Raw genomic sequence first — 17,594 nt, 5'->3', positions numbered from 1 at the left:
GTTAAAACTGATTAGGTCAGTGTTTGTGTTGCAATTACTTAGTACGTTTTCTTCAGTTTTTCACTTAAGTCATCAATCTGCCTCAAGAATGATTTAAGATATGAAGAGGCAGAGGAAGTGACGGCAAAGGTGGTAGGGATGAGAACGGCCCCTGTATGCATGTGCAACACGGACGCCCTGCTGGCCTCTGCCGAGAGTTGATTCTACAATAAAATAAAAATAAAAAGAATAATAACCTTGGAGGTTAATCATCACATCGAAAGTGGATAATAGATGTCACGTAGTATATGTGTACCAAATTTCAGCTCAATTGGTCAAATGGTTTGCGAGCTACAGGCGATTTAAAATCTTGGACAGACAAACAAACAGCCACGGTAGAGTATTATATATAAAGATTTGCAAACGTTTAGTGACCATTTCAGCTGGAAGGTCTCAAAAGTTGTTAGGTAGTGGTTTGGTCTAGAATTGTCATTAGGACAATTCCAGAGCCTAATAAATTTGTTGACTCTTCGACCTTTGGAAAACGCTCAACAACCATGGGTTCTTCTAAAAGACTGACAGAAAATTAAACTAATTGATGGCTACAAAGTAGGGTGAGGCTATACAAGGATATCAGATCGCTTCTGCATAGCAATCAAGAAAACTGGCAGGTAGAACGGCTCATATACTATAAAAAAGGCAAAGCAAAAACCCATTACGACTGCAAGGGACTTGGAGACAGGATTAACTGAGAAAAGAGGGGTGAAGCCCCACTCCATTTGTGCAGCATTACTTACACGCACATGACCTTACTGAAAGAGCTAACAGAAGGAAACCCTACCTGAAATCTTATGTCAGGAAACTGAAACAGAAAAATTGATGGCTTCTACAACAAGACAATGATCCAAAACTCACTTCAAAATTTGCTAAGAAGTATCTCAATAAATACAAGATGAAGGTTTTAGAATGGCATTCACAGTCCCTAAGGTTGAACTTCATGGACAATTTGTGGGTTGACCTTAAAATATGCTGTGCATGCAAGACTAACCAGGAATATCTCAGAGCTGGAAGAAATCTACAAGGAAGAATGAGGAAAAAAAATCCCAGAATAAGAGTTCAAAGACTGATAACTAGCTACAAAAAAGTTTGTCAGTTGTAAGTAAGGAGGTGTTACTAAGTAGTGATTTAGCAGGTTGCCCAAACTTTTTTAAATGCCACATTGACTCTTATATTTTTGCATTTTTTTAGTTCATCGAATGAATACTAATTGTACATTAACATTTTCACAGATATGTCATTGTTTGAGCCACTGTTTGATTTTCCTTCTGTAATCGCACTCATTTCTCCCTACCAGGGAGCCAGGGGATGATGTGAGCATGATTAGAAATGGGATAAAAAATACTTCACGGCACTCTCTATCCTTTCAGTGGAGTTAGTGCGAGTGAACTACGAAGAGCTGAAAATGTTTTTTTATTGCCTTTTTTTTTTTCTCGGTGCGAGTGATGTGATATGATGTTCAATCATGTTTGGTGTCCTCGTGTGTTCAAGAAACAAAAGTACAGTATAACAATAACCCATCGGTACAATAACATGCAGCAGATAGCTTCCAGGAATGGTAACTGAACGAATGATGCTTGTACTGTAAAACTGAATGCCGCAGAGCTTCAATGTCATATTTGTAAGCAGTACTTACAAATCAAATGTACTTCATTGTTCTCAATAAAGTCAAAACCTAACTCAGAAGCTGACTAAAGCTTTGGGCGTAACAGTTTGTAAAGATGAGATGTTAGGTGTGTGTGTGTGTCTCTCTCTCGTGTGTGTGTGTCTCTCTCTCTTCCTGCCCATGGTCGGCTGCTTGGGCTGCCTTAGTGAATTATGGGCGTGGCTCTGTCTTGCGTGGGCGGGGCTCAGTGAGTTGGAGGGCGGGGCTCTGTCTTGCGTCTTGCCTGCCCATGGTTGGCTGCTTTAGTTAATTATATATATAGATTTGTTGCCATTCACACACAACTGTGACATGTAGTACAAATGACAAAACACAGACAACTATACATCATTAGAATGCCATGAACCTCAGCTATCCACTGGTAATGAGCTTTTCACTAAATGTGGCTCAATGTAGGAGGGATATTTGATAAAAGCAGTCAGCTGTGATGTGCACCTCAGCAACAGCAGCAAAAAGCCAGCAGCTGATCCATTCGCATCTCCTTAGCGAGCGTTCAACTCCCCCATTTCACAATGCGAGCGGGAGAGACGTGAAGTGGCAGGAGCATAGCGCACCTCTTCGGGGGGGGGGGTTTGAGTTAACAAATCCGGCCCACCGTAAATCCATTCGCACCTCTCCGTCAGCGTCCTTTGTCCTGTAAATGTGCCGATTAAGACAAGCAGCCTGCTATTCCATCCCCCCACCGTTGCAGAACGTGCACAAATGTTCTGCCAGCTCATGCCTTGATTGATTATCTGGGAGTGAAGTGCTGAAGTTTTAGAGTGGAAATAATAGATTGTTATTTGGAACACATTCATTTCATGTGTGTTCCATTTCTACAGTAATCTGTGTAAACACATTGTTAAAACAGAAACTTTTTCATATTTTAGTAATAAATGTTACAAAATGTAGGCATAAACTACAGAATGTGTGAAGCCTGACGTCCAAAGATCAAATAAACACTTTCACAAAAGGTTAAAGGCGTGGCGTAGCGGTAAGATTTTCTGACTTGTAATCAAGACTCCCCGGTTCGATCCCGACAGACTCCTGTATTTGCCGTTTTCAGTAGTAAGCTGCTCTTATTGTTAATATTATACAGTACACAAATACATTTGGTTTGTGTCTGTAAGAGCCGCTGTACATTTATAGAACTTGTAAAAGTTACCATTTCTTTTTCACTTTTACAGTAAATTGAAAAAAATTAACAGGATATTGAATCAAGTAACCAACTTAAATAGTCTTTAATTTGAAACTAAACACATTGAGTCACATGAAATAAGTTGCACAGATAGACAATTTGGTAATAAGTTGGCTTTATGTCACTGTCCATGCCAACCTTTACAGATCTACTGTACTGTGTTCACTTCTTTTTCTTTATCATTCAGCATGTGCTCTGGCAGGACAAACAAGCTGTCAGATATCTTCACCTAAATATTTCTTTTGAGTGTGTTTGTGTGTGCCTCCTAGTGTGTGTAAATAAGTAGTTAATAAATTATATATCACAAAAACCACTGAAAAAAGTATGCAAATCAATTGTCCCAATCCCATGACTAAATGTAGCAGACAGCAAAACTCAGGATTAATTTAAACAATTTCTAGTGCAGTTATTGCTGGATGTAGGTCATACTGTTTTTGAAGGATATTGAGATAAAGATGGTCCAGTACCAAGGCAACCACAATGCAACTTATTTAAATTTAAAGAGAGATAGGTATTTTTTTTCGGAAGTTATCACTGTACATAGGTCTCGGCATTTGAGGCAGACATCTCAGTAACTACTCATTCTAAAATATTCCATCTATGCAAGGTTAAAGTCATCCAGGAGGTCTACGCAACATAAAAATGGATAATCTTCTGACAGAAATTCTAAGTCTAAAACATGAAAATCTATTTAGATTTTCCACAGACACACGCACATTTAGAAACCATACTAAAATCAACATTTCTCAACATATTTAGCATTGCAAAATCAGAATCTGAACCTAACTAGACAGAAATTGTTGACCCCATCATCAAACTTCCATTTACATGGAAGTAAAAAAGCAAAAGCACGATTCAACCCAGACCCAAGAGAAAGCAAAAAAAGAAGAAAGATACATTTTTTGAGATAAAACAGAATGCCTTCTACCTTCAGAGTCATAGAAAATGGGGCGGGATTCTTTCCAGTTAAGCAAGGCAAGTCTGCATGGTAGTTTTGCAATTTATCCCTATGCACTTTAACTCCATCCAGTAGTACACCAAACATTGCTGTTAATAGATTAGGACTGATTGTGACACCAAGGCTATCTGACAAGTATGTAAAGATTTTTGTCCAAAATAACGTTTTAATTTTGGATTCCCACAACACATGGCCTAGTGATGCTAGGGCCAGATGGCAATGCTTACAGGTTGGATCTTGCCATGACTGTATTTTAGACAATATTAAAACCAATAAATATGATCAATGAAAAAATTTTATTTGAATTATGGAATGCTTGGCACATACTGATTTCCATCACTTTTCTGAGATGCTAATTTTAATATCCCTTTCTCACTGTTCCCCAGGATTATAAAGGGTAGATTCTTTGAAGTATTTTTTATATTGTTTTAATTCTGTCTGAATCTTCATCAAGACTAACTAGTATAGCCTTTGGGAAAGATATGGGTGTAATATATGGAAACATTTATTTTAACAATATTTCTAACTAGGGGGCTTCACCCCCTACTTGCTTCGCTCATCAACCCCCTGGCCTGTGCTACGCACCAGCCACTTCGTGCCTCTGCCGCTTGCGTATGTGGATTTCACTTTTACCAAACAACAAATCTTTTAATCTCGCAGATACCCCTCTTCTTTGGGAAGAAACACGACTTTTCCTTGATGGCAACACGAATTAGATTAAGTCTCCGACTTAAAGTTTAAATCTGAACAATATATTTGATCTCTTTTCGCTGTTCCGTTATTTCACCAAGTAATAAGTTCCGTTTGTTTGCGCTAATGTGATCTTTACTATCATTTTTTGAGACTTTCCAATTTTACCACTTTCATTTTCTCTAACCTGGCTCTGCATGTGTATCGCGTCAATGTTTTTAAACCTCTTTACGACGTTCCACTTTGTCATCTACTCTTCGTCTTTTATTTCCGGCCCCGGGACGTGGTTAAATCTCTTGGCACAAAGTCTTGCCTTGCAGGACTTGAAATTATCTCTCTGAAAAAGTTATGTCTCGTCACAATCTAAAAAGTGTCATCTCGTCCCAGGATTTTTTTTTATATAATAGAGAGATTTGTATATAAGAAAAAGTGTGTAGCTGGAAAGTTAAATTTAGAAAATATTTTTTAATAAGATGCAGTTACACTGTCTACATAAAGAACTGTATAAAGTGTTTTAATTCATAGTGTTTTCCCTAGGTTCAATACTGAGTAAGTCTGAGAAGGTTGAAAAAGGTGATTATCGTCTACAGCAGCAACGGATAAGAGCGGAGTGTCTGCCTTTTATATATCTGGTTTGGTCTTTTCTTAGGGAAGCACTTTTGTCAATCTTTCTAGCTAAGCCTTTTGATAGTATCTTAACATCATTATTCAGGATGAATATTATAGTAAGTCTATATTTTTCTTTGGAAAAGAGTTATTAATGCTTGGGGAATGTTTGTGGTAAAATTGTATTTTCTTTGACTTCTGTGAATGTTGTTAATGATAATAGTGCTAACGTAGTTGAAGAAATTTTATAAAATTCCACTGGGTAGCCATTTGGGTCTGAATCTTTCCCACTTTGGAATGAGTTTACGACATCTTATAAAGCAAGTTTCAGAACATTACCAAGTTTTGCTGCAATAACAATATCAAGATTTGGTATTTATATTTTATCAAAAAGCTTGCATCTCATCCTCTTTACACTGAGAGGAATAAAAAGACTTGTGGTACTCCTTGAATAAAAAGACTTGTAGTACTCCATATATGTCAGTTGTCTCTGTATGTGCCCTGATTTTATTTTCAGTTTCATTGATGATTTTTGGTATTGGTTTGTTGATTTGTTGAGATAAAATCTTATTTCTACTTCTATCCGTGTTCAATATAATGATGTATGAATTATTTTTAACAATGATTTAAAAATAAGTTGTTTGGTTTATCTAGGTTTCAAGGGATAAAATTCTGTTTGTAGCACCAGTCTTTCCCTGTGCAAAGCCTCTGGCATATTCATGATCTATTCTGGGAATCTCTTTAATCAGTTCGGATGCCTTCTTAGTCTTGTTGATTTTTATATGAGAGATTAAATAATTTGTCTTGTTAAAACTGCTTTTATCATTTCCAAGAGTGTTCCTGAGGAACTCTCTGAGGATACATTTGTCTCTAAGGAAAACATCTATTTGTTTGGAGAAGAATTCTAACAAGCTTTCATCTGTAAATCACAGGGTGTTAAGATGCCAGTTATAAGCTGAGAATGTAGGTAAGCTCCAGAATAAAAGGAACATTTTCGGAGAAGACAGTACTGTTGACTTGTTCGTACCAGATTTGACAGTGGGCAGGAAATTATGGGGCTGGATGACAAGATTATGATTCTGCTGTCACCATTATTGTAAGTGATCTGTTATGCTGGCAGAGTTAAATGGAGAGTTATATGTTTGAAATTTCATTAATACTACTACTCAATTGTAGTTTTTTTGTTTTTCACGCATGTGACAAAGATTTGACCTTTTTGTGAAAAAAGAAAGGCCTGCCAAAACATCCCAATTGCTGCTTGTTTTCTCAAATATCATGGCTCAAGTAAATATTTTTCTGAGAGTCTTGAATTTAATATCTTCTTGCCAAACTACTATTTTACATCAAAACTCACCACATCTTGTTCCTAACATTGCTTTCCCCAGCTCATGTGTCCACAGATTTCTGTGTTTATAGTTCCAAGAGTGATGATTCCACTAAAATCATCTTTGAGCATTTGCCATTGGCGACCTAACAAGTTCACAAATGTTCTGCACTGCAGTCAGCATTTTGTTGGTATTCTTGGCTGTCTATGCGTGATGATTAGTTTTTATTAATTTTGAAGATTCAGGAATGATACTGCTACAGCGACACATATTGGATTTGAATCTTTTCTAAAATTAACTTTAAAAGTCAAACAAAAAAGACAATGTATTTGCATATTAGTCAAATATCTTTTCGATTTTTTCATAAACACAGCCCTGACATAAATGTGACTATTAAATGCTGCTTACCACATCAGACCGAATTGGTTCCTTTATTGTTAAGCAGAAATAACTAGCAGTTTCTTATTGTAGCAGGACAAATCTGGGAAATCCAGTACAAGAAAAACAGCCTTTTATTCACATTTCCCATTTTACTAAAATCATACTCTGCTCTGACTCATTTAAAGGTGATAAATGTCTCTAGAATATTTTCATGTAAAATATTATGAAAACATTCTTTATGCTTTAATGGCAAACCAAAGAAAATATGATGAAATCACTTCATTGCATGTTATCTGAATTGCTACATTATTGTGGGTTACAATAATGATATAATAATATTTAAACACTTCTATTTACATACTGAACTATCAAAATTAATTCCATACTAAAATACTCAAATCATCTAGACAGAAACACTAGGTCTATGTAGTATAAAATGAAGAATAATAAATACAAGGTAATTATCCATTTATAAAAGCATACCGTAATGATTGATGCTGTTAATGAGCCGCACTCCAACTTGGGCATGATTGTTTGTCATGAGAACAACATCAAACAGCTCTTCACTTTCTGGATACAGCTCACGCAAGCGAACATTAACATTCATGACTGCCTAAAAAGATATTTATTTTTTTAAATTATTATGAATAGTAAAACTAAATTTAAAATATCACAACATAAAATCATATTTATAAGGCATTTAAGGGCATAAACCTGACAAGCTTTTCTACAATTGTCAGCATCAATTGTTTAGCCATGGTTTCTTTTGGCACCCTTTAGTATCATACATTATTCGTTGTGTCTTTCAGATTTATATTAATGGTCATGACACCGTATCATTCATCAGAGAGTCTTTACAGCCTCTCATGGTACTTTGGCATAAAGAGTACCATGCACTAACAAGAATGCATATAGGCTGATCTACAGGAGTGGGATAAATTAATCTGACCTTTTACTACTTAATTAACTAATACACAATGATATTTGAAAACACTGGAGGTCTATGAATATGGTTTAATCTGAATAAACATTTTGTTTCTTAATGATTTTAAAAATGACAAAAAAAAAACTTCACATCCACCTAAAGTAGTTTAATTTGGTAATGTGTGAAGTAAAATATTACAGCACTATCTTTCAAAATCATTCACTTTAATAAACTGACTGTAACCTCTGTAACCAGACTGCATGAGCAGAAAATGTAGCTTCCATAACTTAATACGTAGTATGAAAATTCTGGAGTGCATGTTAAAGATGTAGGTGGTGTAATTTGCTTATTTGGGTGAATACTACTTAACAAAAACCTCTAGATGACAGAACTTTTGTTTACTAATTGCCGCAAATTGGTGTTGGCAAGTTTAGGACCACACAGAGTGCTTGTGCCAGAATATAAAATGCAGTTGTGGTTTTGACTATTTGTTTTTATTAGCTTAGTTCAACTTTAAATTTCCCTTTTTAAGTAAACCTTTTTGGTAAACAAAACCACATGTTCTTATGCTTCTACTAGACCGTACTGAATTTTCATATGCATTTCCAGGCCAGTGTTGCCACCTGCTGAGAGGTGATATGTGCCTAAGAAATCCAAAGTTGTTAGACATTAAAGTTAATTAACAGAAAGCCTTCCCCCAGATATCCCTAACCACCTACAAAATCTAAAAATAATTCAAAACGTCCATGTTAATAGTCCATAGAAATTTGATTTACTTGAAGTGGGATATTTCAGTTTTCTCCCCAGAACTATTCATTTAAATTATTTCATTATATTTGTTTGTTTTATTCAAGCTCAGAAAGAGTAGGATGACTATATTCAAATAAAGTCTAAATCAAGATCTTATATTTGGCTCCTCATAGTTTAAATACTGTAGGCAAATAGGCAATTTCTTATTTTACAGTGTTCACAACAATATCACTGGTAATGTCAAAGAAGGGAGACAATAAATCACCCTAGTTATGTTATTTATTTTTTATACACAGTTGACTAAATATTTTGTATGATTTATGTATTATATGTTATTCTGTATTAACTGGTGACAAGGACTTCAATTTAAAGACAAATTATCAGTGACAGTTTATTTAAGAATATAGTGAATGGATTCACTCTAAACCAGTAATGGTTTTTTATGAGATTGTGCTTTTATGAGTGGATTAGGGAAGTTAGGAGTGGTGCTTTGTTAGGTGGATTATATGGATTCATATGTTAAATGCATTTTCCCTTATTTTTAGCTCTGTAATAATCCTGGTATTTCAGTGCATGCCCACATTTTATATCCAGTTTATAACACTTGAACGTACTTTTATCGAGCTGTTTGAGAAGCTAGTTAGAAGGAAGGCCAGCAGAGAATGACAGTATGTACCCTACATTTCTAGATTTCTAACTGTTGCCATTATGCTACAGATTTAGACTCTCAAAGAACAACAGAGTTTTATTTAAGAAAACATAACATACTTAATTTTGCAAGTAATATGAATTCAAGTGGATTTTGAGACATTCATGAAATGTAAGCTGTTATAAGAGTTTAATATATTTATTTGCTAGAATATTAGGTGTGTGTTTTGATTATAACAATGATTACTGTATCTTGTCCATTTGCTTTTCTTTTTGTATCTGTGGAACAATTTTTCATTATTGTACTTTCCTGCTGCAAACAAATATCCCTGTTGTAAGTAAAGTCTTCTAACCTATCTAGGACGCCCTTAACAATAGTGTAATTATATGGGTATTGCTTAATATGGGTTCGAGTTATCATCAGTTATCATTAGTGTGTGATGAAAGCAATTCCATTTTGTTTACAATTTTGCTGAAACCAAGCATATATATACTACAGTGATCCCAAATTGTAAGCAATAGACAGAGATGACATGCACACAACATGAGGAAGGCAATATTAACAGAAAAAGAGGTGAAAATACAAGGTGAAGGAGGAAGAGGGAGGGAATAAATAATTTTTTATTAATCAATTAATTATTCAATCAAATACTGTAATTAACTAAATAAGTCAGTAAACCTTCAAGTGTATTTTCCTTGCCTTTCTCTATAGATGAGAGCTCTCAGCTGTTGATCTTACTGCTTATCAAGGTAACTTATCACATTCATTTTGAGAAACAGAAAAATGCAATTTATTGATGTAGACGCAAAGTAATGGTTTATGTTTTTGAACTAAAAGATAGAATGCAAAACAGTTTATTTACAGATTTCATGGAGTTTCTTGATTTTAGAAGCATTTTCATTCATGTTTTACTTAAGGAATGTTAGCACATCAGTCAGCTTGCCTTGTTCTAATGTACAGCTGTGGATGACTGAGGGTTAAGACTGTTAAGCTATTGGGCAACAATTTGAAGCTTGCCACAAAATTAAGAGTTAAACTTGACAAACTGGGTCTTTAGCTGGTTGTATACTGGCTGTTTAAAGTTATGATTTATAATGGAACAGGTAAATTAGTTTTATAATACCTAGCCTTTAAAAGGGATTTAAGACCATAGAGCATCAGATGTGCTGCAACACCAGTTTCAAGAGATGACGTGTGGACTGACAATTTCAGCAATGAGCATTTCATTATTCTGCATTTGAAGCTAACTATTCTATACCCAGCCATTCTGTGCTATTTTCTCAGACTTTGCAAATTCATTTTCTATATCATGTACTTAAAGAGCATCCATAATACACCTGAAAAAATTATATATTTATATATTTTTTAATAAACCAGGTCCAGGCTGCACTGACTACCAAAACAGTCAGTAACCATGAGAGGAGAGATCGTGCCTCCTATCTAGTCAAACCTAAATTGCTTATTACATACTGATGTAATGTGAAATTTTGCATACAACTTGATAAATATTTTGTATGTCTTTATCTATAACTTAGGCAAAGCAATGTAATATTAGTGTTACATTAGTGAAAAGCATTCATGTTTACCCCTCCCCTCCCGCCTCCCAAACCCCCGCCTTTTAGCCAGGCTGCCTAACTGCCAAGCTTTACCTTAACATATGGTTTGGGGGGCAGGTGTGAAGATGTTCTATCCCCCCATTGGTCTAAAGTATGGTTGTTTGGAACTGGCTTGTATTAGAAGCCTTTAAGTACCATGACGTCCTATTGGCTCTAGGGGTTGGACAGAAAACCTATAAATTTGCTCACTCCCTCACTCTCTCTCTTACCAAACTGATGAATGACCATCTCACACCATGAACTGAAAAGGACAACACAATGAAGAGCACAGCTCGGCAGACATATTGAGACAGGTATGCGGCCTGTTCTGAAGAAAGCAGACCACAAATGATGCCTTAACTAGAGACATTTTAAGTAACTAACAAGTCTGTGTGCCACCTGAAACTACACATCACCATTTATCAGGTTGTATGGTTGCCAACATTCAAATGTACTTTGCATATTGTTATTATTTATTAATATTATCAATAATACATTGTTTAAATTGTAACTTAACTCCATTTGTCTTTTACTACACCTAATTAGCTGAGGTTATAGATGTAGAAGGGAAGGTGGGGAGAAGTTATATACTATAATACCTTATAAACTGTGGGAAGTCCATGAGATTTGAGGCATTCTGACAAAGGCTACATATTAATAATAGGGGAAAGTAGAGCAATATATTACTCTACCAAACAAAACACATACATTTCTTGTTTAGGAACACTGTAGTTTCCTTATTAACAATAAAAGACAAAGACATAACCAAAATGACTCATATTGTGAAACCAATCATACAAATCATATTGTGATATGAGTGTGCATCATTCCATTTCTACTATAAAGCTATTTATTATAAAGGCAACTTTATTGCTGTAGTTCACTGTTAATGAGTTATTCACATTAAAACAACAAATACAGTGGGGCAAAAAAGTATTTAGTCAGCCACCAATTGTGCAAGTTCTCCCACTTAAAAAGATGAGAGAGGCCTATAATTTTCATCATAGGTATACCTCAACTATGAGAGACAAAATGAGAAAATCCAGAAAATCACATTGTCTGATTTTTAAAGAATTTATTTGCAAATTATGGTGGAAAATAAGTATTTGGTCACCTACAAACAAGCAAGATTTCTGGCTCTCACAGACCTGTAACTTTGTCTGTAAGAGGCTCCTCTGTCTTCCACCCGTTACCTGTATTAATGGCACCTGTTTGAACACGTTATTAATATAAAAGACACCTGTCCACAACCTGAAACAGTCACACTCCAAACTCCACTATGGCCATGACCAAAGAGCTGTCAAAGGACACCAGAAACAAAATTGTAGACCTGCACCAGGCTGGGAAGACTGAGTCTGCAATAGGTAAGCAGCTTGGTGTGAAGAAATCAACTGTGGGAGCAATTATTAGAAAATGGAAGACATACAAGACCACTGATAATCTCCCTCGATCTGGGGCTCCACGCAAGATCTCACCCCGTGGGTTCAAAATGATCACAAGAATGGTGAGCAAAAATCCCAGAACCACACGGGAGACCTAGTGAATGACCTGCAGAGAGCTGGGACCAAAGTAACAAAGGCTACCATCAGTAACACACTACGCTGGCAGGGACTCAAATCCTGCAGTGCCAGACATGTCCCCCTGCTTAAGCCAGTACATGTGCAGGCCCGTCTGAAGTTTGCTAGAGAGCATTTGGATGATCCAGAAGAGGAAAGAAACCAAAACAGAACTTTTTGGTAAAAACTCTACTCGTCGTGTTTGGAGGAGAAAGAATGCTGAGTTGCATCCAAAGAACTCCATACCTACTGTAAAGCATGGGGGTGGAAACATCATGCTTTGGGGCTGTTTTTCTGCAAAGGGACCAGGACGACTGATCCGTGTAAAGGAAAGAATGAATGGGGCCATGTATCGTCAGATTTTGAGTGAAAACTTCCTTCCATCAGCAAGGGCATTGAAGATGAAACGTGGCTGAGTCTTTCAGCATGACAATGATCCCAAACACACCGCCCGGGTAACGAAGGAGTGGTTTCGTTAGAAGCATTTCAAGGTCCTGGAGTGGCCTAGCCAGTCTCCAGATCTCAACCCCATAGAAAATCTTTGGAGGGAGTTGAAAGTCCGTGTTGCCCAGTGACATACCCAAAACATCACTGCTCTAGAGGAGATCTGCATGGAGGAATGGGCCAAAATACCAGCAACAGTGTGTGAAAACCTTGTGAAGACTTACAGAAAACGTTTGACCTCTGTATTTGCCAACAAAGGGTATACAACAAAGTATTGAGATGAACTTTTGTTATTGACCAAATACTTTTTTTCCACCATAATTTGCAAATAAATTCTTCAAAAATCAGACAATGTGATTTTCTGGATTTTTTTTTTCTCATTTTGTCTCTCATAGTTGAGGTATACCTATGATGAAAATTGCAGGCCTCTCTCATCTTTTTAAGTGGGAGAACTTGCACAATTGGTGGCTGACTAAATACTTTTTTGCCCCACTGTACATCTAAAAAGGAATCGCATCATCTATGATAAATTCTGCTGCTTCTAGTTGATGAACTTCACAATCACAGGACCTCTTATTGGTAAGATCTTGCACCCGAGTATAGAACTGGTGCAAAAAGTAATTAAACATAGTGCATCAATATATTATAACAATGTATTCAGTGCAGTGCCTGTGAAATATGAAAGATCTGGCCCCTGATGCATGTTTTGCATGTCATTTTTTTAGCACATGTCATTTATTTTTCTGTTTATTAGCAAAAGTCAAAAAACGAACCCTGGCTATAATATAATCGCTAAATTGGCAACACTGGCACTGAACAACAATACATTAAGACAGCTGAATAATTCTTTGGCTTTGCATATATGACAACTGAAACTGATACACAACAGTGTCCAGTACAAAAAGGCCAAATAAACACAATTTTTGAGTGGACAACATTGCATAGCTAGACACACAAAGGAATGGAAATTTAACACATGTTAAAATCAAGAAAAAATTGTACATAAAACAAATCAGAATTAGTAAAACTGTCTTCAAATTAACTAACTCAAATTAACCTCCATAGACACATTAAACCTTTTTTCTTTAAAACATTCACAGTGCCTGCATTAAGAAAAGTCACTGCACTTTTAAGTTATCCCATTTTCCTTATTTTAATTTTAATTGTATAAAGAAAAATAAAACATTGAACACTGCATTACCATGTACCATACTCCAAAGAAAGTTCTTATGAATGCAAATGTAGAAAAAAAGAAAAATGCAAAGAAAATAGTTTGATTACAGTAATGGTGAATAAAGGTAGTGACTAAAAACCTTTTTGAACGTGTCAGAAACTATCCATCTATCCATCCTCTTCCGCTTATCCGAGGTCGGGTCACAGGGGCAGCAGCTTGATGTCAGAAACTAAGAATACTAATTCTCCTTTAAACATATATATCCAGACAACTTTCTGAACTCATTGTAATAGGGCATTGGCCCTGAAACCCTTTCATGGCAGCATGGGAGGTAGTAATGAAAGTTCTTTGAATGTGAAATGTGGAAAGAAGCTGGAGTATCTGTACAGAGGGACAATGTATAAACTCTAAACAGACAGTACCTGTGATTAGAAATGACCGCCTAACTCTGTGAGGCAACAGAGTTAACCACTGTGCCCTCATGCTGCACCTTCAACAAACATATCGAAAGTTTCTCTACCTTTGTCAGATGTGAATTATCTATTACCCATATAACACTGTAGCAATTACTGTCACCTGGACAAAGCTGACAGCACTGTGAGAATTATGTTTTTAATTTCTCCACTGTCTTCAATACTATTCAGCCATGACTGTTAAGGGGTAAGAGTTGGATGAGCCTGTGGTGTCCTGGATGATGGACTACAGTATCTGTTGGGTAGACCACAGATTGTTTAACTCAAGGCTATGTCTCCAATATGGATGTGAGCAGCACTAGGGCACCATTTACAGAAATTTTCTTATGATTCCGCACTAATGGGGTGTACTGTATTGATATGTGGGATGTGACATGTACAGGAGTAAGGTAGAGAACTTTGTTTCTTGGTGCAGAAAGAATTATCTGCAACTTAATATCAGCAAAACCAAAGAAATGGTCATTGACTTGGTTGCACTAAACAGCCTCTATAACAGTCACTATTCAGGGAGCAGATGTACAGATAGTGCATGGCTACATGTACTTGGGGGTCCACATTAATGACAGGCTGGACTGGTCTCATAACACAGAGGAATGTTACGAGAATGGGCAGAACAGTCTTTTTTTTAATAGACTGTGTTTCTTCTAGTAAGTTGTGGTATCCTTTCATAAGTTGTTTACATCTGTGATGACCTGGATGATTTTCTATGCTGTGGTGTGCTGGGTCAGTAGCATTACTTCAAATGAGGCCCACCAAATGAACAAGCTAATTATAAAGACCACTTCAGTGATGGGATACACTATGGCCATCTGGAGGTAGTAGTAAAGGAGGGAATTAAAACAAGACTGAGTGCCATTATGAACAATGCTGCACATCCTCTCCTTGAACTGTTTCAACCAAGAAATTATTCAGAAGTGTGACAAGACAGGACTCCTTTATACCAACAGCAAAACATCTGCGTAATGTCTCACTGTGACAATAACTGCTAAGTCAGAAGCTTTTTTTTCTAGTTTATTATTCTTTTTAATCATTTTGGTGTATACTTCTGAATGGTTTGTTGCTTTTTATAATATAATAATTTGATTTATTTTCCTATTTATCAAGTTTGTGCAAAATGCCAAATTTACCCCTTGGGACAAATTTTGTTCTTGATCTATATATACACCCACTTAATCAAAAGAGTACTGCATGGGGCTGAAACCTATTCTAGCTGCATCAGGTGCATGGCAGAAAGCACCCCTGCAGGAGTTGTCACCCCATCTCTACCCACTGTAAAACATATTTTTATTATAAATATTAAACACTCCTAGTTGACGCTTAATTGATATTAAATTAAATGTTTACCACTACTTTTCACATAAAACCAAATAAAAACTTAAAAATACAGCTTTGATTTAATATTTGATAAACTCTATGGAGAAATTCTTTTTTCAAATGAATCAAACTAATAAGGTCTTTGGGAGATTTCTAAAATTTATACTCGTCCCTAAGTATATATTAATAAAACACAATCAAATTCCCGTTTTTATTATGATAATATGCAATTAACAGGAGGAATTTACATTTTGAACTTTAAATATGACATTCAGCTGTTGTGAAATTGTAACATTTACATTGCTTTAACGTGTTCAATAAAATGTATTATATTTATTACCGGTGCCTTCTAATGAGATCGGTCTCCATGGTTCCCATTTCCTACTTTCGATTTTGCACTCACCTTTACAAAGGGAAAAGCCGCTCCGGGGGCCAGGGGTGTGTTTTCGTGCTCCTCTTGGTACTTCACATACTGCTCGACGCCCTCATTTTCATAGATGTCTTTTTCTTCATTCATATCGAAGAGTGTCCGAGATGACACCGCAATAGTTATAGCAGTCTGGGGCTTGGGCTGTATAACGATACACATGTGAAAAACACAACTTTTAGTTCGGATAACGAGTTATCAAAATTCTGATTACTTGTGAACCTGATATACATACGTACTAGTTTGGGTTTCTTTGATGTAGCTCCCAAGCTGTCATAGAAAGCCTTAGCTGCAGCCCAGTCCTGTTCTTCCGGCTTTGACCCATCGCGTTTATCATCGCTCATTATTTAATCTGAAAATGGAAACGTCTCAATCTTCAAACATAAGTGGAACATAAAAAGGAATGAGAAAGAAAATGAGCAGCAGAAAAACAAAACTTAACGGAAGTTGGATCATATAGATGTGAAAGGTGTGACTCGGTTTCCCACAATGCACCTTATCACAAAGATGCTCACTCTTTCCTGCTTTCGGTTATGAAAAAAGAAATGGGAGAAGAGTGGCAATGTTCTCACCCTCGCTCATTAGTTGCATTTCATGACAGTATCGGGCGCTTATCGGGAGCCATCCCTGGACGGGACGCTAGTCCACATGCTTCCGTCGCACGGAGCAAACTTAGATTCGCATTTATTTGAACACGTGAGGGTCTGGAAGTGTAGGGAAACCAAATACGAACGCGAGTAGAAAGTTTCAAACAGACACGGAAAAAAAACGTGCAAGCTCCACAAGCGGATGCAGAATTAAAACCAATCGGGCTAAATCCATGAACAAAAAAAAAAAATCTTTATAATATGAGGAATATACCTGCATTATATTTTTCTTTTAAAGATCTTTGACAATTTATTGCTATACTTTCGAATGACAAAGAAATATTTGAGGCAATCTTTATGCTCCTTATGTTTTGCTGAATCGGCAATTGATTAGAATTTAGCCAAATACAATTTTGCGTGCTAACATTAAAGGACATTAAACATATAATCAGGTTCAGTGGTTGTCAACATTTATTCCTTTTAAGATCGCTCAGTGAATTACGAGAATATGTAAGGCCCTCCTACATGATATTTCCCCTCTGGTACTTTTGATTTGATTTGGCAGTCTTGCCAAAAGTGCTTATTTATTACCAAATGTATATTTGCTGATAGTGCTATTATACTGCCTGTATATTTTTGAAGAATAATAAAAAATTATGAAGTCATTTCTAAAACAACCGGTGTATTTTTATTAAATGAAAGTTAATTTTACTAGAATCTGAATTTCTCAAGTATAGCCATATATCCATTCATCCATCCATTTTCCAACCCGCTGAATCCGAACACAGGGTCACGGGGGTCTGCTGGAGCCAATCCCAGTCAACACAGGGCACAAGGCAGGGAACCAATTCCGGGCAGGGT

General features: G+C 36.3%; 1 protein-coding gene across 1 annotated transcript in view; it reads right to left on the bottom strand.

The window, feature by feature from the left end:
- nt5c1ba (5'-nucleotidase, cytosolic IB a) overlaps nucleotides 1–16,618 on the bottom strand; it is a 40,013-nt gene extending 23,395 nt beyond the window's left edge. Inside the window, exons 1-3 of the mRNA XM_028797413.2 lie at nucleotides 16,386–16,618; nucleotides 16,123–16,290; nucleotides 7,323–7,452 (exon numbers count right to left, since the gene is read on the bottom strand). Coding sequence (XP_028653246.1) covers nucleotides 7,323–7,452; nucleotides 16,123–16,290; nucleotides 16,386–16,490 — 403 coding nt within the window. The 5' untranslated portion in view covers nucleotides 16,491–16,618. The remainder of the gene's footprint in view (nucleotides 1–7,322; nucleotides 7,453–16,122; nucleotides 16,291–16,385) is intronic.
- Between the last annotated feature and the right edge of the window lie 976 nt (nucleotides 16,619–17,594).

The sequence above is a fragment of the Erpetoichthys calabaricus genome, chromosome 3 (genome assembly GCF_900747795.2).
Source record: "Erpetoichthys calabaricus chromosome 3, fErpCal1.3, whole genome shotgun sequence".
Lineage (NCBI taxonomy): Eukaryota > Metazoa > Chordata > Cladistia > Polypteriformes > Polypteridae > Erpetoichthys > Erpetoichthys calabaricus.
The sequence above is the reverse complement of the archived record's forward strand: the minus strand, read 5'-3'. Positions and strand labels throughout refer to the sequence as shown.